At 35.0% G+C, this 27,006-nt stretch overlaps 1 protein-coding gene across 7 annotated transcripts in view; it reads right to left on the bottom strand.

The window, feature by feature from the left end:
• The window catches only part of LOC149802889 (calcium/calmodulin-dependent protein kinase type II subunit delta-like), a 298,291-nt gene that overhangs the window by 138,078 nt on the left and 133,207 nt on the right, over positions 1-27,006 (bottom strand). For 5 of the 7 annotated variants that reach the window (XM_089952361.1, XM_089952366.1, XM_089952365.1 and 2 more), the window contains exon 6: positions 6,346-6,418. In XM_089952361.1, coding sequence (XP_089808487.1) covers positions 6,346-6,418 — 73 coding nt within the window. Of the gene's footprint in view, positions 1-6,345; positions 6,419-10,096; positions 10,170-27,006 lie in introns of all 7 variants that reach the window. The other 2 variants (XM_089952362.1, XM_089952367.1) reach the window with 1 other exon arrangement.

Here is a 27,006-nt window from a genome sequence, read left to right as displayed (position 1 = left end):
GAAATCGCTCGATGTGGTCATCGCTCACTGATCCGCAGTTTGGTGAGAAATAAATCTAGATGAGAGTGTAAACAATCTATCTTTAGTGATATGTTTCAACCAAGGCTTTTGTATGCCTTGAGGAGGTTTTCCACCAACTCCCTGTAGTTGTCTGCCATGTTTTTTCCCAAATGTTGCTGCTACTAACTAGACGGCTTTGCACGCCATCTTTTCCTTGCCACACAGTGCACAGTCAAATGCATCATCTCAAAGAAGTTCACAAATTAAGGATCAACAAATACACCTTCCTTTATCTTAGCTTCACTTAACCTTGGAAATTATCCACTGAGGTACTTGAAAACTGCTTGTGTTTTTTGTCCATGGCCTTGACAAAGTTATTCATAAGACCCAGCTTGAGGTGCAAGGGTGGTAACAAAATCATCCTTGATTCAACAAGTGGTTGATGCTGAACACTTTTCCTCCAAGGCTCCAATGACTGTCAGAGTGGCCAATCTCTCTTGATGTAATGGGAATCTCTCGCACGACTATCCCATTCAAAGGGAAAAGAGCAGTACTCTGTGTATCCAGTCTGCAGACCAAGCAACAGAGCAAGAGCCTTGAAATTGCCACAAAGCCGCCACTGATCATAGTTTATGCACCTCAAAAGTTGTTTCATGTTTTCATAGATTTCCTTCATATGGACTGCATGACCAACTGGAATTGATGGCAAAACACTTTCATTATGCAGCACAACAGATTTAAGACTCATTTTTGATGAATCACTGAACAGTCTCCACTCATCTGGATCATGAACGATGTTGAAGGCTGCCATCAAACCATCGACGTTGCTGCAGGCTACATGATCACCTTCCATGAAGTAGAATGGGACAAGATTCCAAACCCAGTCATAAATTTATTCACTGATCTAAAGATATAAATTAGTCATTTCTGTTTTAAACTCAGATCTCTCCCCTTTATACCTCACTTATCCACCACCAATCCCAAGTCAAAGGCCGTATATACTGACCCAGTACATCACTCCCTCAGTAACTCGCACCCTGATAACTCACGAACCTACTTGTAGCGCAGGGTAAGGCCTGAATCCCATGTTTTTTAAAACAGAAAATACAAAAACTCTGATCCCTATTAGTTGAACTTGAAGAAAATCATGATCAAAATTGGTAATGGAAACCATGATATATTATTGCTCGTTTTATCCTCGAAAACGGTATATAGATTCTGGAAATTTTAATCAACATTATGAAATATTAATTTTTAATAAAAAAATAGTATAATTTGTAACATTTTCTTTTCAAACAACATTCTTAGTACACCACAATTAACGATATTCAAGGGCATTTCAATAAACAAAAATGTCACTTATGTCTAGGAGGCGGTACTTTAATAAATAGTAATTAATTTTTTATTAAATTTATCAATTGAAATTTGTGTTCTAATTCTATCTTTTAGTTCCATTTAAGTGTAATCATCATAAATGCAATGTGTCCTCTTATAATGAAACGTAAAATGTGTCAATGTACTTTAACAGCTATGTCCTCGAGCGTTTTTCTGAGAACCTAATTAAGTGCCCACCATGTTTTGATATCAGACTAGCGGAAGCATTTGTTGTATTGTTGCACTAAATAAAACTCTGCCTCCTTTTCTACTATCACAGTAATTACGCCTTTTGAATCAAATAAAGGAGGTGGAATAAAAAAGTTAAAGGCATACAAATCCTACACACTTATGAACCACGCTTATGTCGGGTAACTCATTTCAGTTGATCAATCGAACACTGTGATAAATTTTATTGTGTATGTAATCTAATTAAACTACTTTAAATTAACCTACTCAATTATAAATACAATTAAAGATAGCAAGGCAACCAAGCAAAATGAGTACTTCATAAAATAAAGAGCTTTGTTTCACAGATACGAACCATTGTGGGAAAAACAAGTTGCAGAGAATTCCTGAATTCACACATAGAGATATCATCAAGGATGATAAGAAGTTTCACTATTACTTGCAATGAAATCACAGCATCAATGTTTTACTAGTTGAAAAATACAAAAATTGAGTTTCGATGATCACACTTGTTAAACAAAACAAATGTTGCATGTTTTTGATAAAAAGGAATCTTGTTTGGTAGTGTATTAATAGCTAGTCTGGTTCCCTGTTTCATAGACTCCTAGCTTCACAAAATACTATTAAATATCACTCCTGGAACCAGACTAATCAAGAAAACAAAAAGCTATGACATAATACACGAATGTTTTTGCAAACAGTGTTTGGTTGTTGAAACCAGTTGCAGTCATGTTATCGATTTTTCATATGTTTGAAATTTTGAAAATAAATGTAATTATAGAGAATAATGATCAACTTCAATTAAAAAAAGTGCTTTATTGACAATTTTTCTTGACTGAATAATAAAACAAGGATTCAGCCATTAAACAGCCAAGTTCCCCCCAACCCAGATGTTTTATGGATGTCGTATCGGTTTTTTTTAGAGGTCCATCAGTAACTCGCACCCTCACTTATAGTGCGGTCTGTGTTTTTGGACCCTGATGTGCTTGAGTTATCGAAAGAGGTGTGTATCTTTAAAACTAGAGCCAATAAAAAAATTGAAGCATCATTTTCATTCTCAGTGACCCAGAATTAGTATAGTTTGACTACATTTATTTCAGAAACATTTTGGCTATAGACCAGTGTTATCAACAGTATAGCAATATTATTTCCATATTAACAATCAGCAAATCAAATATTTTGTCATGGATATTCAGAATTTCAAAAACGCAAAGACTTTTTAGTGCTCATTCTTACAATAACTAGAAGTGTAACGATACACTCAAATATTCGGTGAATCGAAAATGTCCCATGCAAGAATTGTATTCAGTAATCACAGCACCATTACTTGAATATTGTTTAATACAAATAGCTTAACACAGATCTTAACATGTACCAATGAGTTTAGTACAAACCATATTTCAAATACAGTCAATCTTTCATTGTTTTAAAGCATAGTTTGTTGTTTCTGTCACACTATACAAAATATTACATCAAGTTGTTTGTTCTAGAAGTCAAAGACTCAAGTCTCATATTTATTATGCAAAATTAAATTACTTTATTATTTATTAAGATGTTTACCATTATGAATAATAATTTTAACATTATTGTTCAATAGTTATGCAATTATTGATGAACATTTTAAGTCAATTTCAATCTCCAAGGATGCATTTTACAACAATAAAAAACTAATCTTCCAGTTTCAAAGGTTACTCCGTGTCTTACTCAGTGTCTTAGTTTCTAGTCTTAATAACGTAAGAGTGGTTCAAATAAAAAATTCGTCATTTTAAAGAATATTTTTATTTGAACCGCTTTTATGTTATCGAGACTTGAAACTAAGACACTGAGTAACCTATGAGTCAACTAACTTTAGATTAAGAACTGTTGTTTTTTTTGTTCTTGTTTTTCTTTACTTAATATTTATCAATAAATATTCACATTCGTCAACCTGTATTTGTGTTATGTATTGTATTTGACACCCCCTGTATTCTTTACAGCCCTGACAATAACTATCCAAGATGTGACTGTAAGGTTTAAAACCGATGAAGAAAAGCAAATCAGGTAACTTCTGGTGAATCGATTTGAAATTTATTTCTCCCATTTTAAATACCATAGTAGATGCTGCACATCAATAAACATAACTGTATAGGATAAGATTAAAACCAGATGTGTCAAGACTTTTTTAACTCGTTACAAACATAGCTCCTCCAATAACAAACTTGTGCAAAGACAGACAACGTACAAAAGATCATCCCATTAAGCTCCTAGCGATTATGACCAGAAGATCTAAAAACATTTTTCAGTTCAAACCTACTCATGTGTACAATTTATACATACACCAGTTTCTTCCAAAATACTACATAATTTTTATCCGGCAATTATTTTCAGCCAATGAATGCCCTTCATTCTCTTAAATACAGTATTTGATATACTACCACTGAAAAGCAGATTCCATAGTTCAAAAGCTAATTAGTTGCCTGTAACCAATAAAGGGATTAACAATATAAATAATGAATGCATATGCAACCAAATACACTTTGGTGAACAGAAGATGCTTCTGTGTGTGTGTTTCAATAACTGTCCAAAACTCTAAAAAGCTACAAACAACAAAATCTCTTAAAATGACAATCAAATTAAATTGCCCATAAAATGCTAGTCCCTTGTTTTGAAGATAATGGCATAGACCAAAGTCACCCAGGTATGACAGACTTCCCAAAGACAAGTGATGAACACAGTTAAAGTTGGGTAAGAAAATTTCTCATTCTGACATTAGCTGGATGCACATTTTTGGCAAAATATAAAGAAACAATTTTTTTTAATTGACTATGTATATTCATGACTACTCCCTTTGACGAATGAGTTCTAATGTTAGATAACTCTTTTGAGACTATGCATCCATAATATGTAATTAACAGATTGGATGGGTAATTATCCCTGACACCAAAAATCCATACAGATTATTTGTAAATTATTGATTACCCTTAAAGAGCGAAGGTGATGGAAACTTTCAGACAGCACCTAATTTCCATTTTAAAACAACTACTTAGCAATCTGAACACGAAAAATCTGTAATAGGCTGCTGAGGTGCAGTGCAATCACTGATGGCTGCATGTATAATGTATTTTGTAGGTTTAATTAATGACAAAAAGAACTAAATTCTCTAGTGAAAAACTTTCAGAAATGTGCAATTTGGCATTTAATCAATTAATTATCAGTCTTTAAAAAAAAAGCAATATTTCATAAATATATGGAAACCATTACAATAGATGCTGGTAGATAAGGAACAAACACTGAAGTCAAAAGAGAGAAAGATATGCAGTAGAAAATTCTACAATGTTGTTGATGTACTGACATGTATGAAAAACTGTTACAATAGTTTTGCGTTAAATTTTGGCATTTAATCAATTAATTATTAGTCTTTAAAAAAAACAATAATTCAGAAAAATATGGAAGATATTTAAAAAGTTACATGAAAGCAAGATACCCACTGAAAGGTTCCAGAACACTGTTGATGGACTGCTATGGATGAATAACAGTTGTAACTGGCAGATACATTATGTATACTAGATACATTACTATACTAGATACATTACCATACTATTAACAGACCTTGTGAGGTGGACAGTTGTAATCCCTGAAGACATTACTTTTAGTGAAGCAGGTTTTTTTCTTCAGGATTTACATTACAAATCTCACAACAAAAACTGTGTACTTAGAGTTACATTCTCTTATTCCCTTCAATGAAAACCCTCCACAAATTTATAAGAAGTGAGCTAACTAATCAAGGAATTACAGAAGGGAAAATTCATTTATGATTGATATGAATGTACAGAAAACTGCAGGGAAAATTCTGGGCTGTCTAGTTTTCTACATTTTCTTTTCTTCTTTACTACACTTTATGACCAGGAAATAGGTGAAATGATGTTAAAAAATGAATACCCTGAGCGGCGTATTTTCTGAAAACTGCAAGATTAATTGTCCTCAATGCTGACGACTGAAATTTGTTGACAATGACCTTCTGACCCCCAAAATCGAGTCTTCTTTACCTCAAGCGTTGGTTGACGAATCTCATGTAAAACTAATGTTACTATGCAGAAACAACTTTTATTCTTTAAATCACAGTGATCTTGACCTGTGATTTTTTAAAGTCTTAAATCAATAGAGTTCTTCCTTACACCATGTACAAGTCATCCTCAAAGTTTGGTAACTGTAGATGGTGGAGAACTCAAATTATGATACAGAAACCAGTAACCTTCTTCATGTCAGTGACCTTAACCTTTTGACAACAAAATTGTTTGAATTCATCCTTATCCAAAGTGCAAGCTATTCATAAAGTTCAGTAATTATTGACAGTGGAGAACTACATTCATTGTGAAAAAAAAAACATTTTCTTTCTTTCAGTTATGTTACCTTTGACCTTTAAGATTTTTAACCCAAAATCAAAATGGTTCATTCTTAAAGCAAGTGCAAGCCATCCACGAAAAGTGGTAACTGCAGATGGTGGACAACAAAGGTCATTATGTGCAAACAAAATTAGTAACAGACAGATAGATGGACAAATGGATGGTAAACATCACAAAACAGTATGTTGCACCTTACGATGGGCATATAAATGACGAGTCCAACAGCAAGCACATGACCACCACAACACAGTACAATGTGTGCCTTGATCTTCCACAAGGAACTTTTTCTAAGACACAGATTTCATACATTTAATAAAGGTTTAGAGAACTATACTTTACATACTGTTTTCACAAGCATCCATTTCTTGCACAAAACAATAAAAATGGGAGGACTACCTACCTTTAAATCTCGATGAACAATACCATGTTGATGACAATAGCTTACACTCTCTAGTATTTGCTGCATGCAGTGACTGAAAAGAGGGAAAGCATGAAAATGTTTACAATAGCTGCTACACAGAACTGCCACTGGGATAATCAACAAAAAAAGAGAGAAAAAAGGTATTGGACCATTTTTTAACCCTTTCAGTGCCAAAAGCAATTGTATATTGTTCAAAGGGATCAACGGCAATTAGTCTTATTTCTGTGCAAAATTTTTGCAAGTACAGAAAAAGCAAAGAGAATTCATGTGATCATAAAGACGAGTCAGTAACCCCTGAAATCACATTCAAGACTATTTCAAAGCTAATAATGCCTTAAGCACATCGTCAGAACTTTTCAATTCAATTCTTATTAACAACTTTGCTTAGTCTTGGCTGGTACAATCAAGTTTCAGTCTTGGGCAAAAGCACCAGGCTCTATCACAGTCTGAATCTCCTGCATGTTTTAACAATAATGCAATGAAGGATTGGCAATGTTTCAACACAATAGCACTGTAAGGGTTAAAGCCTCCTGTGCTATATAAGCCTAGAAAAATGAGCATTCTCACATGCCTTGATAGGATCTTTACTAAAAGGTGGGTATGAGTTTGTGGATTCTTGCTTTTCAGATATAAAAATTAGCTGAATACTTTAAAAGCTTTAATAATACTTTTTTTTTATTAGTCTGAGTGCTGGTTTCATTAACATTTTGACACAAATTACACCAAAATTTAAAAACTATTCCAGTTTAAATGATATTAACTTTCCCAATTGTTTCCAACTGAATAACTTTTATCAGCCAATATATATATGCAAATTATAGATATATTAGAAAAACATGAAACCATTTCAGAAACATAGTTTATTATGTGCAAAAGCTGTTACATTCTCTGAAATTGGTACTGCCTAATTGAAATATGACCTCAACTACCCATGTACATTAGAATGAATACATGGGTGTTATTGATGTAGTGAAAAGGTTATGACCAGCATTTTACTCATTTTCTAATTTTATCCTATCAACAAGGAAAAATGCTCACTGTTAAAATAGTACAATCAAGTTCCAAAGACTATTATCCAAGTCATCCCAGGAATTTGTTTTAGTATATTTACATCCTTAAAACAAAGGTCACATTTACCTAAAAAAATTTACAGAAATAATTTATACTCGTGCCAGAAATTTCTTTTGAAAAAATATTTCGATAGTCAAAAGAATATAAAGTGAAAATTTGGTCTGCATATTACAAAAATACTTAAAATATTGGGGGGCAGGTTTAAAGAAAAGGCTACAATGACGAATATTTGACTTGTACATCTTACAAAGATGATCTCAAGAAATGACTGGGCAAGACCATTACATTATTTATCCACATATTGGATCTATGTTCGTCACTTGAAGTAACAGAAAACAAGGGGCACAGATTTTGATCTGCTGACTTATTACACAAATGTAGACCTTAGTCAACATTTTTCACAGTTGGAGATTCATGACACACACACAACTAGAGGTCCAAGTGGGCCTGATATCACTCACCTGGCTTACATAACAGTTTACAACATCCTGATAAAAAAAATTCTGAAGTTAAAGGCATAAATAACATGCACAGTCTCTTGGTCATAATCAAAGTTATCCAATATCATGATAATATAAACCCATTTATGTATAAAAAATTAAACTGGATGAGAAATATAGTCTCTATCAAGACAGTTAACAAGCTCAACTAATCAGATGCAAGGTATCTGAATAAGATAAGCTGATTAAGTTTATTACAGAAATTACCTATGACAATGATAATACAAGTTTAAGGTGGAGCAAAATCACATTGTAATTTGGTCTTCAGAGTGGTGACCAGCTCAGCCAATCAGATTCAAAATTACTGCATTACTGTGAGTAAATCTTGCTCAAAATCAAACTTGTCCAACAGCTTGATAAGACTATTTAACAAGTTTCATCACAATCTGATCCGAAATCTGATTTTTTTTTACAAGCTCATGAAATCCAATGATAAGTCACATAAAACGCTTTTAAAAACTAGTCCCTAGAATGGTAACAAAATCTCCCTTTCTAATGTAAGACACCTATGCACTGGTCTTGCTCATAATAAAATAATTGAACATCTTGATATTAACCTATCTAGCAAGTCTGATCAATCTCTCAAGTGGTAGGAATCTCAATCAATCATATCCAAAATCATCTCACTAACGTGTAGATCTTGCTCATAAAAAACAACATATCTACATGACATAAGCTTAGTGATCAAGTTTAATGTAATTTTTAAAAAATTAGTAATGATTTGTTATAGTGCTGTATAGCTCAACTAGTCCAATGCAAAACAACCTCAAAAATATGCATGGATCCTGTTCCTAACTGCGTTCATTCTAGATCTTAATGATTTAAGCCCTCTGACCAAATCTGATCTATCAGGAATAGTCTCTAAAGTGATATCAACCCCTGCCATCAAATGCAAGAACACCTCATTACAGCATGCAGAACCCACACATAATCAAGGTCATATGAGGTCTTCATCATATTTGCCTACATTTGAAGTTTTATCAAAATCCAGATGAGGTAAAAATTATAATAAAACAAAAATAGTTATAGGAGAAATGTCATGTATGAAATGTGCTTCAGTAAGTGGTAAACATGCTAGACTTGTGACTGAAATGGCGCAGGTTCAAATCCTACTATCAGATCAGTCAGGGTCAGCTGCTTTGGCATGTCCCTTGGCAAGGATTGTTATTCCAATTGCATTGGCACAGAATAATCGATTTTATGTGCCATAAAACACCAAACAAAACACTTCTACTTAATGGCATTCAGTACCATAATGAAAACTTTAACATTTTTCACAACTATTACATCACATGGAATTTTTTAAAACTCCATAGCGACTCCAAAGTGTATGTGATTTTCAATTAAAGGGATGTCAGATTTTTTCATGTAGGACAGGTAGGTTCATAAGGATTGGGATGTATTATGCAAAATAAGTGGTCATAAATCTATATATGCACTATCTGCCCGAAAAAGAAGGAACAGCCATTGTGTCCCAATCTACCATAGTGTAGAACTAAAGGAACCAAATATATTACTGTATCTCATGTTTTCAAACATAAAATTACAAAAGTAATTTCACTCTCAGAAATACTGTGCACCCCAATTAGCTGAGTAATGTAAAGCACTTGCCTTTACACATTATTCCCACATCTCGCCTAACTTACAAGTTTGAGTCTTGGCTTGATGAATGGGTATGTGAGAAAGTTTGCCAGTAGCTTCCCAAGGGTTGATGGTTCTTTCTGAGTTCTTCCCTGATTTTTCTCCCACCAAAAATATACTGGTCGCCATGTATAGCTTATCTTGTCATGAAAAATGGCAATACCCCTCCCCTCAATCAAAAATGTTTATTATCCTTTAGACTTAAGCATGTCCAGAGTACATCGACGCTATCATGATAAGAAGAAATTTGGATCAAGTAAATGTGATACTAAGTAAATAAGGCATTTCAAGTGAAAATTTCTAAGGATGACAGTCTTTGGTACTATAAGAGGAAATAAGAAAAGAAAATCATCAAACGAATTTAAAGGAGGATGTAATAACACAGCAACATCTACAAAGCTCAAAACAGCAATGCAAACATTCAAGGACATGCAAATGAAGCAGTTTTCCTTTGATGCATGGCTGATATTGAAGATGCTAATGTTCACTCGTGTGCTGGCATTGTCATACAGACCCACCTTGAGATCTCGATGTATTACATTATTTTGATGACAATGGTTAACACCCTCTAAGATTTGTTGAATGCAGTGACTGAAAATTGAAAGGTCAAATGTAAAGAACAAATTAATACAAGAGATGCAACCCATATTCAAGAACACTGCTTAATGATAATACTTAGGCCAAGTACAAGAAATTCTGTGTTTCCTGTAAACCTGACAGACCCTTTTATTAAAACAAAAACTTACAGCTGCATTTTTGACATTTACGAGCCAACAATCTTTCCAAAACATTTCATATCAGGTCTGTTCAAAACTTTTTAATCATTACATTTTTTGTACCAACCACTCTGATTCCTTTGTAGTTCTTCAGTTAGACAATAAGAACTAAATGAGGATATAATAATTGATATATTAACGATTTTTTTTTAAAAGGAGAAAAACCTATCTAATGATCCAACTTTTTAAAGACTATCAAAAGAAACAGAGAATTATTTCACTTTTTTTCTTGGCCCTAATAAATATGTTTAGACAGGAAAAATGCAGCTTACAATTTATAATTTAAAAAAATAATTTAACTTGTAAATATCCAGAGCCCTAGATAAGAGTGTAATAAAATGGGTATTCAACTCCTGGAATTTCACTAAACGCATTGTTGAAATTTGGTTGGGGTATTTTGTCAACATCACAAAACAACAACTTATGGTAATACCTGATTAAGTCTTGAATCATCAAGACATTAGCAATTCCTTTTAGGATGTGTTACATGTCTCAGAGACCAAGACAAATTCTGGATGTGTTCGATTAATTGGCTCTGCTTTAAGCTAGTGTTCTTACAGCTATCAAGTAACATTATTACAAAACAGCAGAGACTTTCTCCAAGGTATAGTTGACAATAATTTACATGACTGAATAGAATGGTCATCATTAACATGGATTGTGCATATGAGGAGAGAAACGAGCAAGCAAATTTTGATTAAATGATTACAATAAAACATCTGGAACATAGACTACACTGATTGAATACTACAACATTATCATGGACTGTTCTAATGGCAAGAACAATATGCAATCAGCTTTGGAATAAATGCTTAAAATTTAATTGTTCTATGTAATTTTAATCCATTAAGAAATTTCTTAATGCTTCCTTATACTTAAAACACACATATACATTACTTATCTGGAGCTCTGAATATTATTAAACTACAAGAAATGAAATTTAGCACATTTTTTTGGTGAGATTGCAGAAGAAGAAAAAAATCAAACATTATTTGGACCAGAATCAGCTCAGTGGTCTTGCAACTGTCATACTGGAACAGCAAAAAAATTAAATGCATTATTTACAAGTCATAAATGCATGAACTTATATTAAATTCACGAAAGTCATAAAATTTTATTGTACCTTGTGCAATTTAAATTATGTAAGGAACACTGACTATGTGAGACATCCAAACATTCCAAAAATGTATCCTCAAGAATAAATCTTATCAGGGGATAAGACAACAGTATATCGACTTTGACTCATCTGTATTTAAAGCATGATTTCTTACCCACAATTCATACCATGTTCTAAGCAAAAATAATTGGATAACACTCAAAATTAACATATTTCAATAGTTAATACGTTCACTCCTTTAAGTATAGAATAACCAAACTTCTCAAATTAGTTTCACTATTCTCTGCTCTTTATATATAGGCCTATTATATAATGTCAAATGATCTAAATATATGTTTCATTTGTAAGTTTAGAATTTGAGTTTCACTTTGTCCTTAGAGAGTTTCATGACTTTGAAGCCTGTACTTGCTCTAAACGAGCACTGAACACTTAATGGTGTTGGCTACTATGACTTCTTCAAAACTGAGATCAATATTTAACAAGATCTATGCCATGGACTTGTTTATTTATTTACTCATGTGATAATTTACAAAAACAAACAAAATATGACTGTCTTTGTGAACTGCATCTCTTGAAATCGGAAACGTTTTGGCAATTAATTTTTAACAATCTTAAGACTATTAGGCACACAACATTTTTTTACCAATCCACCTACCATCCCTGTTTCCCAGTGCCAACCCAAGTACTTTTTCCCCCAAGGAAAAAAATAAAATAAACACATTAAATATATTTATATAGTGTTTAATAATTTAAAAAACCCATTCCTACCCTTATTTTAAAACCAGTGCAATAGGAAACACATGGTCAAAACTGATTTTTCTTTCGTCATGGTCCATGTTTAACTTCATGGAGTATCTTATGGACACTTATTAAACGTGCAACTTGACCAATGAGATAAAAATGGAATGCAAAAAAAAAGAATGAACTCAAATGGAATGCAGAATGAATTTAAATGGAATGCAGAATGAAAAATGAATTCAAATGGAATGCAGAATGAAGAATGAATTCAAATGGAATAACAAATGAAGAATGAATTCAAATGAAATGATGAATGCATTCTGAAAATTGAGAACTAAACTGCAAAAGACATAATGCAAACAATTTATTGATAAACAAGAACATAAAACAATCCAAATGCATTTTATAAATGGATTTGAAAAATTCTTTTTCAGCTGCCACTAAATTTCAACAGCTGAAATTCCTGTCACATGATATTCCAGGATGAGACTTATTATCATGAAGGACAGTATTCCAACACTTACAAACCATGACATCATCACCAGTGGCTGTATTGGTACCATGTTTATCTAAACTGCACAAAATAATACAATTTTCTGAAAAAATGCCCCTACCCACTGTATATTTTTACATTTTTTTCAACCACTAAAAAAATAGAAAAACCAACTTTGGTAAATGCATTGCGAAAACAAAAGGATATAATAATAGGAATTTATAAATTCAAAATCAGAAATGCATTGTGAGGCCACAAATGAACACAGAGAAGATAATAGGCGAAATATGAATGTGAATTGAATGCAAACAAAATGAAACCAAAATTAATTCTGAACACAAACACAAATAAAGTACAAAATAAAATGCAAAAGAAATGCAGATTTGTTAAAAATGTAGTTTGGGGGTAAAGTAAAACTCATTTTAATTATGTAATACTTACCTGCTATTATTGTGTTGCTTAACTTTATTGGTGCTAGTGCCAGTAAAAGAAGATTATTCCCTTCTATAATTAGTATTTGAAGGTCTAGAATAAAAAAAACATGACCAGTCTGATACCTCAATCCACTTTCAGTAATTGGAATACCGTCTTCCTTTGACTTGGACCAAGACAGAAATGAAATCACAGGAAGGAGAGGAAATTGGGCAATAACAGCAGGTACCGGTATGTCTCATTAATTAAAAAATTAGTCTACCCCCCCCCCAAAAAAAAGATTTGAATAGCAGCAATACAGTACCTATTATTAGGTTAACTCAATTTGCCAAACCATTTGGAGGCTGATAGCCTGAGATAAACCACTGCAGTCAAAAGGATTATCTACTGCAGACTGAAGAATGTATTGACAACTTTTCAGCTGATAACAATCGGGTCAAAGACATTATTAACCTCATACTCTGGTAAAACACTTTGCACCGATCGAAGGTAAAATGACTAGAAAAAGAGGGTTGTGAGATAGCTAGAGGGTGACTCATAACATGCACACACACATAAAAATTGTGATTCAAAACAGCCCAATATGCTGCATAATGGTTTTGATTTTCATCAGCGAAAACTTTCAAAAAGAAATTGATAAGCTCTTTTTACAGTCAACATAATCCACCAAGATGGTGCCTGATAAAATATCAGAGGTACCTTTTACAGAGGCAGAAAAGATGGTCATAAGCCTTTCCTTTCACATTTGACAGAGATGAACAAAATGTAAACCTCTAGCTCAGTGAAGGATTCTGTTGTGATCATCTACAAAACAGATACAACTGAGGCTGGGGATTTCAGTAGGAGCAGGAGCTACCAAAAAGTAGCTAATTTTTGGTCAGAAACCCAGGTGAGCAAAAACAGACTAAATTACAATTACTATTGAATGGAAAAACAAGTTTTCCACTGACTTCAATTTCACTGCTCTCTGCCAACTCTAAGACAGAAAAAAGACTGTTTCAAGTGTAATGTTCTTGAAGGAAGTTTCACTTAAAGGTTTATAAGGTTTCAATAACAACCAAAGAATGCACACATGGTTCCACTTAGGTAATAATGAGCAAGAGACTGGTCTCTGGAGCTCAAAGCACCTGATCAGTTCTTAAAGATGGTGCCGGACCCTATAGTGGAGCACAGAAAACACAACTGTGAGGCTTATTCTAGTCTTAATGGTGTATACTCAGTGATAATTTTCCTCCAAAAATGTGAAAATATTTTTAAAAAGTCTTTAGAGATCAATGCATTTCATACTGCACATATCACATAAAAAGACTTCCCATGTCAACTGCCTTCTAGCTTACGTGATGAACTTGGCAACAATGCTCAAATATTGGTCATAGCAGACTGATTGTTTGATATGACCCAGGCATAAAGGTGAAGAATTTGAGGAATGCTGTGCAAGAAGGACCCTCTGTAATGTGACAGCAGATTTATCTTGAGCATTAACTCATTGGAACTGAGAAGACTGTTGAACTATGAACACTGGGGCCACAGTGGTGCTATCAGGGTAAGCTGTGACTTGAAAGTCCTGATTCTGTGAAGAAAATGAGAGATGATCCTGAAAGGTGTGAAGGCATAGGCAAATGGTCAATCCCACCCGAGAGACTAATGGCATACATCTCCCATGCCATCTGGTCTGGAACTGTAGAGGCATTTAGGGACAGGTATTGACACAATCCATTTTGAGTCATCTAAAGTCAGATCTCCTTCCCTCAATGAAATGAATGTAAACATAGAAAGGAGGATTATCAAACCAATCTCTTTCCCCAAACTGGAGGTCTAAACCTGATATGGTCCAAAGTAAAGTATTCAATGTCTGTTGTCATTTCTCAGCACTAAGTGTTCAGTGACCACCATCTGGCAATCAGTGACTGGTGACTTGACACTAAAAATGAAAGATCAGCACCAAAACACTATACCCAGTGGTCACACCCGGTAGCCAGTGATTGCTGCCCAGTACCTGGTGACTGTCTCGAAACACTTGAACAGATCCCTGGTGACTGGTGCCTGGTGACAGACTGTCTGCAACTATCACTTGACACTATTCCCCAGTAACGCATACCTGATCTCTGGTGACCTGGTCACCAGCGACAGAAGTCAGATGCCTGTCACCTTACACCCTAACCAGTAAAGTGACTAGTGACCAGTGAGAGACTGTCAGTGACTATCATCTGACACACTACCAAGTGCCCAGTGACTGGTCACCAGGCAATAATCTTTCAGATGATGTAGACCTCGTTGGGGAATCTCTCTTTGAGGAACGCAGCTGATGAATGAGATCTCTCTGAGCCAAATGATGACCACACTTCCCTTGCAAACTGGAATGAAAATGCTGCCAGATTTTACCTAATTACCTAACATTGGGGTATCTTCTCCCTTCCCACCAAAATAAGGAAGAAGTAGAAAATGGGGGAAAAGAGGAAGCAATATTTAATACTTATTGAACATGTATATATCCATTTCTCTCTCATCCTGCATATGACCTTGTGATTTGGTCTGTCATGCAAATGTCAACTTTCTAAAATTTAAATAGTAATTTCCAATGCAAGAGGATTATTTTTCCCATAATTTTGCAATTATCATACAATATACCTCCCATCTCAGTGCAGTGTTGTAACAATTTGTGCTCCACCAGCCATAAATTCTGAAACTTTGCTTCAAATGTTTGTTTCAAGTTTCTGGATGTTCACCTAATCCGGCATTTGACATTGTTTTTAATCATTAACCTCTGTTTGACTAGAAACTCCACTACATCCATAACTTTCTTCATTTTTGCTGTTCATTTTCCACATTCCTGCCACCACTTACTTGAAGTTCACTCTCCACATTCTCACTACCATTGACCAAAGTTGAAAACAATCAGCAATTTCATACCCTGCCATGTTTTATTTCACCTAAGACCTTAAGGAAAGACAAATTTTGCGCATGCAGAAATGAGAGGGGAGCACATCAATTGCAGAACCTCTCTCACCTGTTTCTGTTATAAATAATTGGCAGGATTTTCAAGAATCCTTTTGTATTAACTTAGATCTGCAGACTTTGTAATGGACAGCAGTATTTTGATCAAAAAAATATCCTTACATTACAATTTCTAAATGTGCCAATATCAAAACAATGAACTCTAAAAACTGAATTATCACAAAATCCAAAGACTGTTGAAAACAAGAATTTCAGTGGTTACAATCATATTCAAAGGGACATGGATATGCATTCTGCTCTTCTTGTAAAGCTGATTTTAAAGTCTGTTATGGTGGCAATAAAGATATCGAGCATGATGCAGAATCCTGGGCTCATAAATGCATATTAACTGTGCAATAACAAATATGCCTTAACTGGAATCTGCATTAAAATGTAGATCGAGTTACACATATAGAGATACTATTTGCCAACTTTACAGCCAAATATTATCTCTCATGCAAGACCATCTCCAGAACGTAACCAGCAATCTTGATTTTTAGGCAAATATGCTTCAACAGTACTATCAACGACTGCATCACAAAGACTGATATTGACTGACCTTGATTTAATTCAATGTAAATCCGACTAAAGTAAATTACACTAACTGCTGCTGTAATCCATAATGCCAAGGGTATTGTCTGGAATCATTGTCTCAGTTTAAAATTCTACTAAGTGATAATTATTTTCTGGATTTGTGTTTTTTAAAAAGAAGTGTTAGTGATTATGATAATGACAAAAATGTCTGAAAATTGGGCTTAAAGTCACAAAGGTTATGATGGTACAAGGTAGAACGTATGTGTTTGTGCTTCATATAGAATAATCTTACTAACATTAAAATTTTATCATAATGGACCCAGAGAGTATGAATCTTGAGCAGGTCTAGCAGGCAGTCATCAAACTGAATCAACCCTTAGGCTGGAAACAATTTAAACTGGTTGGTGAAATCAATAGAGTTGTACTGGCATAGCCACCCAATGCAGACACTAAAAAGGACAGTTTCCTTTCTGAGGAAAATTCAGCTTGGCTACAGAGAAAACCTGGATCTAGTAATTGTATATCATCTTTTAAGCGTTAAGATAAACTTTGATAAGGACTGCCACCTATATAATCCAGCATGAATCAAAGAAATTCTAAACACACTTGAGGTACATATAAGAAGAGTATAAATGGCAATAATATTCTGTAAAGGGATTGTGTGTGTGTGTGTGTGTGTGTGTGTGTCAGTGTGTGTAATTAGGATTTTTAACGCAGCTTTAACAATTTTTCAGTCATATCGCTATGATGTCTGCAGTGTGGCAGTTTATAGTGATGTCAAACACATGGGCATCATGCCGCAGACATGTAGCATGATGTCCCACCCAGTCACATTATTCTGACACCATCCCAACCAGTCCTAACTCTAACCTCTTAATGCTGAGCTCCAAGTGAGGCAGCTGTGTAAAGGGACTGACTTGACAAGATGATGTGCATATTTTAATACTGAAAAAAATTTAATTTGTTCAACAATTAGGTTGATCAAAATCTACCCTCTTTTTAGGTCCAAACTCCTGAGCAAATTTTGGAAATCTCCTGATCTGTCCTGTCTTTTTTATCACATGTATAGCAGGTAGGGCATCCCATGTGGCCCATTTAAAACCATATTTACCCACACCTTGAGGTGTTACTGAATACAACCTTTACAATGATTATTACATGAGGGATGAAAACAAGAAGCACCACTTTGCTAGGTACTCAAAACCCTCAAATTCAATGAAAAGGGATACAAGTGCAGTCATTGGCAAAGAAGGACTAAATTCTGACCGTCAGCAGTGAATAGTACATGGTTCATCAGTGCATCTCCACTCAAAGTACTCCCCATGTGCCCCTGTACACTTTCTCAGTCTGATTATCGATTATTAAATGCATTTTTGTATTCAAGTTTTGGTAATTTGTTTACATACTGAAAAACTCCACTTCCACCATGTTGTGGCTGTCACATCATCTATCCCTAAGCGAACTTATGATGACAGGATTCATTCAAAAATCACAATGAACCAAATCAGGGCTGTATGGAATCTGTGGTAAAGTTTGGATGCTGTGCTCCTTCAGGGAATTTGTTGTTATGGCAGTTTATGTGCAGATGCATTGTCATGTAGTAGATGGATACCTCAGGTTCTGGTGCTTAACAGGTGGTTTGCTGGTTTCCACAACATTTGGCAGCACTTTGGAGGCATAAAAATGTTCAGTGACATGAGCAGAATCTAGCATGGGTACCTGGATGACTGAGGTCTTTTGCATTGAAAAATAATGTACATAAAACTCAACAAAGGTTAAATGAAATATAAACAGAGAGAATAGCCAGAATTAAAAGATAATCAAGAAATAGCCATACTTATTACTTAACACATTAACCCATTAACACCTGGCACCGCATTTGTGCATCAGGAGGTAGTAGCCTACTGCCAAGCTCTGTAGCATCAAGGTCATGTAAGATACACTCAAGTGAGTGGTATTATAGAAAGGTACACAGATATAGCTCTACAAAGATACTAAACAATCTAGACATTCTAGTTGCACTAAAAAATACAGAGGGAAAAACCTAAACTTTTGGACCAGATTTTTTTCCACCCAAAAATCGCCCGTGGTCAAAATCCGATTTTGTGTTTGGATTTTATACTTTTGGCCTCAAATCTAAGGCAGACTGGTATGAACTGCACACAGACAGATGAAACTTTGCATAACGTAGGATAAGATGGAAATTTGAAATAATGAGGGGTCTCGATACAAAAATGATGGGTCCATTAAGCAAACAAAAATAAACAGTGGTCTCGATAAAAAAAGAACTCCAGCTTTTACCCTTCTGCTCCTGCGAGAGTGAAATAGCCAATGAAAAACGATGTTTCTAACAAAACTACTCATTAGGTTAGTGGGAAATCTCTTGGAAGTCGACGTATTAGGATGTATTCAGAAATAGCCCCCAAAATGTGTTTTGTACTCACATTTCAGGTGAAAACGACAAAATCCTCCATGGGTTAATAAGTTAATTAGGAACAAGATTTCGTCATCTAATATGAAATCACATACTTTTTTTTCTTCACTAATGCAAAAGGTTTTGGGGCTTTGTCTGGCTACAAATAAGCATGAAGGCCCACGTGCACTCAATTTCTTTATAGGCTTATTTCACAACTGTTTTGATTCCAGATTGTAGAGGATTTTGTCCCAAATTGATTAAGTCAAAGTATTTACCCAAAGACCTATAAACGTATTGCTGTTAATTTGTCAACTCAGCAGTCCTTTAAATTACCTTATTATTTCATGCTGGCAAGTAAGATTACAAGTAATAAATGAGAAATACTTGTTATCAATCTGAGGGCAATTCAACTGATCTACAACTGTCTTTCAAACTTGACGACAGCTTCATATCACTGCATGGGAGACACCTAGTTACATGTCACAGGTTTGTTTTGCCCGTCACCCCTGCCAGGGTACAGGCTGCCCCAAAAGATTGCCAGAGGCTTCTGTCCTGTGTCATTCCATCGAGCTGACTCCAGGTGTGACCCATCACAGTGATGTCCGCATCAAAGTCGCATTGCCAGGTGTTTCTTGGTCAGCCCTTCTCCACTTGGCTTGAGGGTTCCACCTCAATGCCTGTCTGGTAATGTTGGTTGGCGGCTTACGTAGGGTGTGTCCAACATGATATTTATCCCATAACAATACCAGGGAACCAATCCAATTTTGTTAAGCAAAAAAGGGTGGGATTTATTAAAAATTAAAAATGTCCTAACTATAAAAAGAAATTACAACTATTCTAAAGATATTGGAAAGGCTTATAATAAATCACTGGATAAATATTGCAAACAAACAAAACAATAGTAAAGATTGGCATAGAACACTTCATTTTTACATGCCAACAATGCCATGATACAATTTATAGTCAGGGAAAATACATCTACCAATTTATGAATTTCCCATTTCAACATAACGATACACTCTGTATCACATTCTACAAACTGACAGTACACACAATGCAGCATTTTACAAAATGGTACGGAACACTCAAATGAATGCAATACCACTCACTCAACTGCTGGCAGAGAACACACCCATAAATCAGTCGAATATGACAAAAGAGCATATAAAAGAGAATACAGTTTCAATCAAATACAACAGAACATGAACCACTCTTGGTTACCTCTGATAACTGAATTGTTATTGATATAACTGCATGCTGCAAGACCTTCAACAGAAAAACTTTAAAAAGTAAAAATGTTATTCAAGACATCATTAGTAAACATATTTTATAACTGTGGGTAGGCTTATAATAAAGTATAGATGTATCAGTGGATAAATATGGTAAATAAAACATCATATTCACACTTATGAGGAGCATACCATATATATTTGCTTACAGGGTCAACTCAACTGCATACTTCACAGAATCAGATCTGCCGCTACATAATGCACTGAAATATCATGGTCTATGCAGTTTGTTAGGAGTAATCAGTAAAACAAACAACAAAGATGCTGATAGGCAGACCCAATATGCTATGGTGGTTCAAGATCTATGTTGTGTGCAGTTGGACTCGACTTAAAAGCAAGTACAGATGGTACTGCTAGTACTTTGTCTATTGACTAGTGTAAGCAATACAATATGCCCTGCAATACAAAGATATCATGTAGTATACACATTTGTGTTCAGTAAAAAAAAAAAAAAAACACATGAAAAATGACAAGACTGCAACTTCAGAATCCACATTATTGCTACCATATTTACTTGCTTACAAGTCAAGGCCAACTGTCAACAACAAAGATCCTGATGCACCAGAGCATGATGTGCCTGCAGAACAGGATATGTTCTTTGTTCTATTGATTACTACTAGCAAAGTGAACAGACCCAGATCTGTCAGTGTAATAGGCACATCCAGCAGTTGGATTCAACTTATATACAAGTATATACGGTAAGTAGTTTTATTAAAGGCCAATGACTTGTGGTTTTGTCTCGACTTTAACAATGAGTGGTACTGTGTTAGGCTTGCCAGAAGAATTCACCAAGTTCCGGTTATAATTACAAGAACTCGTATGTATGTATGTATGTATGTATGTGTGTGTGTGCGTCTCTCTCTCTCTCTCTCTCTCTCTCTCTCTCTCTCTCTCTCTCTATATATATATTAATGGCAAGATATTTTGTAATATAGAAAGGTAATATCATTTAATTCATCAATGCCTGATTAGAAAACGAATATAGCTATCGTCAAAATCCAATCTTCTGTTCAATATACAGTGTGACCCCAAGATAGCACGCTCAGTTGTAACACAAATTCAGATATAACACGGTCGTGGAGTGGCTCCCGAAATTTCATATACCGTATTTACCATATGTTTTCAGACACCGTTTTTTTTGGTGAAAATATAATATTTAAATGCCTTGTAAGTTTTCGGATATTGCTCTGCTATAATTTTTTCTACAATTTATGTTTTCGGACACAATCTAGGAAGATCTGCTGCTTCGTTTTGTTGTAAAATTCACAGCGTGTTTACCGTTAATTTAACTGATACAAAATTCGCTTCATTTGGTAGATAATTATTTATTGTGATCATGAACTTCCATGAACTAATTTAAATTTTTTAATCGTATGTATATATTTATGTATGTATGTATGCAGATAGATAGATAAACATTGTTATATTAAGCAATACACAATAAGCAGCAATATCAAAGAATGAAAAGAAATATGATTTAATGCTGTAATATATTTAAATATATTATTCAATATCAAGTAGCTTGTCCATATCCTTTTGTAGGTCCTCGGGCGAAAAGCCCTCAAATTCTGTATCACTATCATCATCCATATTGTTTAATTGTTTGTCATTTCTGATCAGCACGTTTTCACTTCCGCTCAGATTGACACTGATGCCGCACACCTTGAAAGATTTAATTATCATTGTGCGCTTTTCCTTCAATGTGTCCATGGCATTTACAACCCAGTCCAATACAGTCTGTTTGCTGGCTGTCCGTCCGTTGCTGCTTTCATTAGATGATATTAATGCATTCGCAGCATCCCTGATGTATTCCGTCCAGCTGAGGCGGAGGTAGCTCTTGACAGGTTTATTGATGCTCACATCAAGAGGTTGCAATTTGGATGTGCAGCCTCCAGGTATTATTGCTGGCACAACGTTTCCGCGCTGCAACTGTTTCTTCACGTCACCAGTGATGTGAGCCCGGAATGAGTCCATAACTAATAGTGATCGATCTCTTCTGGTGAATGGCAAATAAATTTCTTCAATCCATCGCAGCATTAGCGTTTCGTCTATCCATGCTTTCTCTTGAACTGCAATAATCCACCCTTCTGGTGCCTTCAGATCTAGCTGTCTCTTTCCACTGAAAATAATCATTGGAGGTAATACGTCGCCAGAACCTACAACGGCTAAAATGACAGTAATGTGTCTCTTCTCCACGCCAGTTGTACAAATCAGAACGCATTTCGTTCCTTCTTTGTCCACCATTTTCCCTGGCACTAGATCAAAGTACATCAGTGTCTCGTCCATGTTAATAATAAACTTATTGTCAAACTCGTCCTCCTCACGCCTATCCATCACAAACTTGTGGAATGAAGCAATCTTTTCTTCCAAATCCTTTGGTAAACGCTGGGCAAGAGAAGTCCTGCTTCTGAGCACAAAGTCATGTCTTTTCATGAAACTCTCTCCCCATGAACGACTGGCATGGAATTTGCTCTCCGGAAATTCTGTTGAGACAAGCTCCTTGGCGTATATACATATTCCCTCAACACTGACTGGAATTTGTAAGTCACGCTGAGTGAGCACCCATTGAGCTATCTTATCATCCGTAGCTTGTCCATATGAAATGGGTTGTCCACACTTAGGCAAATGTCCGTTCAAGTTCAGACTGGCAGAAAAGTCAATTTTCATCCAGTTACTCACCGTGGATTTCAGAATCTTGAATTTTTCTGCTGTAGGTCTAATTTCCAGACATTTTGCATTGTTAACGATATCCTGCTTTTGCTTTAATGTATAATGTTTATAGTGACCACGTACAGAACCTGTTGGAGCACACTCGGGTTCAAGATAATCACTCATCATCTAGAGCAGCTTTCTTCGTAGGCGGTTCTTTTTGTGATGCATCCTCAGAATCATTAATTCAAGGTCGCTTCTGTGGACGGCCTACTGGCCTCTTTGGAGATGATTTCAGCAAGGGAGAGTCCCTCCATGAACTAGGCAGTGCCTCTTCGCTTGTTACATAACGTATGATAAACTTGTCCATCAAATTACAGTAAAATGGAACCCTGCTATAACATGCCCCGATTTAATGCGAATTCGGAAATAACGTGGTCGTGGCGTGGCTCCTGAAATTTTGTATATTCGCACATGAAAAAAATATTATTTTCGAAAGTACACAAAATAGCATATAAATAAATTAGTATCATTATGGAGAGGAGATTGCGTATGGATTCCAATTTAATATGATCGTGGCGTGGTTCCTGAAATAGGGTGTAAAACGTTTATTATCCTTTTGGGGGAAGAGTTTGCGTATAAATTTTAATATAATACGATCGTGGCGTAGCTTCTGAAATTTAACAATATCACCAGGTTCTTAAAGTGTTATGCCAAAAATAAACATTATTGGAAATGTTACTTATTACTGATCCAGTAAAAAAAAAGGCCGCCAGCATGTTTGCTGGGCTTGGTGGTGTTATTAGATGAAATCAGTTGACCAGTAAATAATGTCCGCTTTATTAGCTGGAAACTGAAAGGGTATGAAATCGAATTTTACATGATCCTGAAATTTTAAATACATGTGTATTTTTCTTGCACCAGGTATTTTTTTTTTTAATTTTTATTTTAGGTACGAGAAATAGTGTGTAAAACGTTTATTATCATTCTGGGGAAGAGTTCATGTATGAACTTTAATATGATATGATCGTGGCGTAGCTTCTGAAATTTAACAATATTCACCAGGTTCTTAAAGTGTTATGCCAAAATAAACATTTTTGGAAATGCTATTTATTATTTGTCCATGAGTAAAGTCAGTAAGTTGTCCTTGTGATTGTCTTCAATTAATTCTGTATACAATCATTGCTCAAACAATAGCCAATATATATTTCTTCTTTAACTGCATTCATAACCAAGCATCAGACAATGCGGTGGTTGATTAAAGATTCTCACAATTTAATAAACAGGGGCCCCTAGTGGCTGAGTGGTCTAAAGCGCTCACCGTTCCGGATCACTGCCATCTCACCTCTGTCTGCGTGTGTTCAAGTTCAAGGCTCGGCTAGCATGGGTACGTGGGAAAGCCTGCCAGTAGCTTCTCGTGGGTCAGTGGTTCTTCCCTGGGTTTTCCAGGGTTCTTCCTCCACCAGTTATACTGGCCGCCATGTATAGCCTATCTTGTGCTGAAAAATGGCGTTAAACCCTAGAACAACAACTACAACAAGAAAAATTTAATAAACATCAAATAACGAAAGCCGCCAACTTGTTTGCTGGGCTTGGCGGTGTTATTAGACACAATCAGTTGACTAGTAAATAATGTCCGCTTTATTAGCTGGACATTGAAAGGGTATGAAATTGTACATGCGTTCAGCTATAAATTTCTTTATATATAAAAGTGATTTGTGATCATTGCAGGCTTACTGCACTTAGTTCTCGGGTTTTACATGGGTATGGTGTTTGTTTATGAACTCGTTATTAATTTCCTATTTATTTTTTTAAATATTTTACCGTTATGGGAAAGCTAGTTCACAAACGCAAGTTGTTCTATGCACTTTGCACAATGATTAGTATAGTAGTTTTCACTTGATTCTTTCTATATTTACAAAATCTGAAGTAAAAGTTATATGCATGCTGAAAACATGTGTTGATTGGTAATTATTCTTGTTGCAGTCGTTCAAACGAATAGGCGTACAAGCGTTAATTATTGGAAATTTGCAAAGGATAAATGTACATGGAAACGCATATGAGAAAACTTTAGCAGTATGAAATTTGTACTGACACCATTCATAGACCCAGGAACGTAATGAACCGTACACGTGCTTCGTCTTTCTTAACCTAATTTTGCTGTTAATTTTTCCCATTGAATCCAGACACACAATGATGTGTGAAAAGTTTATTGAATGTTTACATATGTATGCAATTTTTACAATGGAATTACATATTTTATGGATGAATTTCAAGCCCCAACAGTACGATATCAGACGGCAAGTAAACGGTGTTGATACTCTGTTCATGCTATATATTAAACGTTGAATTCAGACACAATGATATGGGAAAAAATATTGAATATTGTAAGTCTGTGTGCCATTTTTCAATGGAATTACATGCATTACAGATGAACCGAATGCCACGATGGCACGATAGTAAACAGCATTGATACCCTATTCATTATATACATTAGGCATGAATACAATGAGTTGTTCTCTGAAAAAAGTAAAATACTTTAAAACCCTGCATTAACGCGACCCCGATATTAATGCGATCCAATTTTGTGGACCCCAATTATCGCGTTATAGCGGGGTTCCACTGTACTAACAGTATTATGTTTCACAACGACAGCTATCCAGTATATAAACTTTTGATAGTGGTGGGTGTTTTATTTATACTTTATATTTTAATAGCTTGATTGGCTAACAAAAATATGATTGGTTGTCAGTGTAGACATTATTACACACGAAACCACTTGAAACAGGTGTGACAGTTATGGCTTAGATTAGAAACCATGACCCCTGCTTTATAACATTAAACAATACATCGAAGAGTTGGTATGGATTAGTAAAAATCATTGGCATTGTGCAACAAAACAAACCCCTTATCCCTGAGGCATTATATACCAAGGTTTAAACATAGTTATTGTTCTATTGGAAGTAAACCTCTTTGTAGACGATAAATATTGATTGTGCTCTAAGATTAGCCATCATACATGTACCGGTATTTCTACTCTCGATACTAATGTTTCTGTCATAAATATCTTAAAACTTATAATTCCAAAATCTTTTTATTTAGTTTGCATTAATATGTTAATTACACAGAAATTAAGCTTGCGCGCGTTGGTAATGTAGATTTTAATGATCACTGATTAGCAGAGGGTTAAACTGTGGATTGCAAGATTATATAGTAATATGGTGGTTCTTTTGGAAAATACGCACACAATCATGGCTCTAATACATGTATGGCAGTGTTTTCTGGTGGATGGACATGTATTACATAGACAAAATATGAAAGTAATGCCTGTTTTTCATTCATTATCCTTTCCGTGGTGCTTGACAAAATACTTTTTTACTTCATGGCAGCACGTTGTCATGTGAGCTAACGGTAACTTCGTTACAGACATCGGGGGGGATAAATCTATCTTCAACTGTATGTTTTCGGACACCTAATTAAAGAATTTGATATGTATTCGGATGACAAAAAAAGCAATTATTTGTTGCAGTCCAAAAACATACGGTAAATACAGTACATGTATTTTTCTCATACACAAACAAAACATTCTTCCTTAAAATTAAGAAAAAAACTTAACAAGTTTATTATCATTTTGGGGAAGAGATCGCATATGAATAATACAAGACAATCGTGGCATGGCTCCTGAAATTTTACATGCATTTTTCTCGCACACAAAAAAGTAGTTTCTTCTTCTTAAAAGTACGAGAAAGTTTATACTGGGATCGCGTAGGGCTTTGCCAATGTCGCAAACTTGGATTTCTTTTATCCTTAATGGCGGCAAATATACCATATGGCAATTTCTTTTATTGGTGACATTGTTGGCTGTTTAAACTTGTATTGGTTTGGAGTGGAGAAATTCATAGGCCCCATGAAAGGAAGCCACAAACTGGATGTAAAATGCAATGAAATTTATCTACTGCTACATAAATTCTTTGTCCATATTGACAAACC

This window comes from Sinohyriopsis cumingii, chromosome 3 (assembly GCF_028554795.1).
Source record: "Sinohyriopsis cumingii isolate HCF-2022 chromosome 3, ASM2855479v2, whole genome shotgun sequence".
In the NCBI taxonomy this organism is placed as follows: Eukaryota; Metazoa; Mollusca; class Bivalvia; order Unionida; family Unionidae; genus Sinohyriopsis; species Sinohyriopsis cumingii.
Note: the sequence above shows the minus strand (reverse complement) of the source record. Positions and strands in the feature narration are given on the sequence as shown.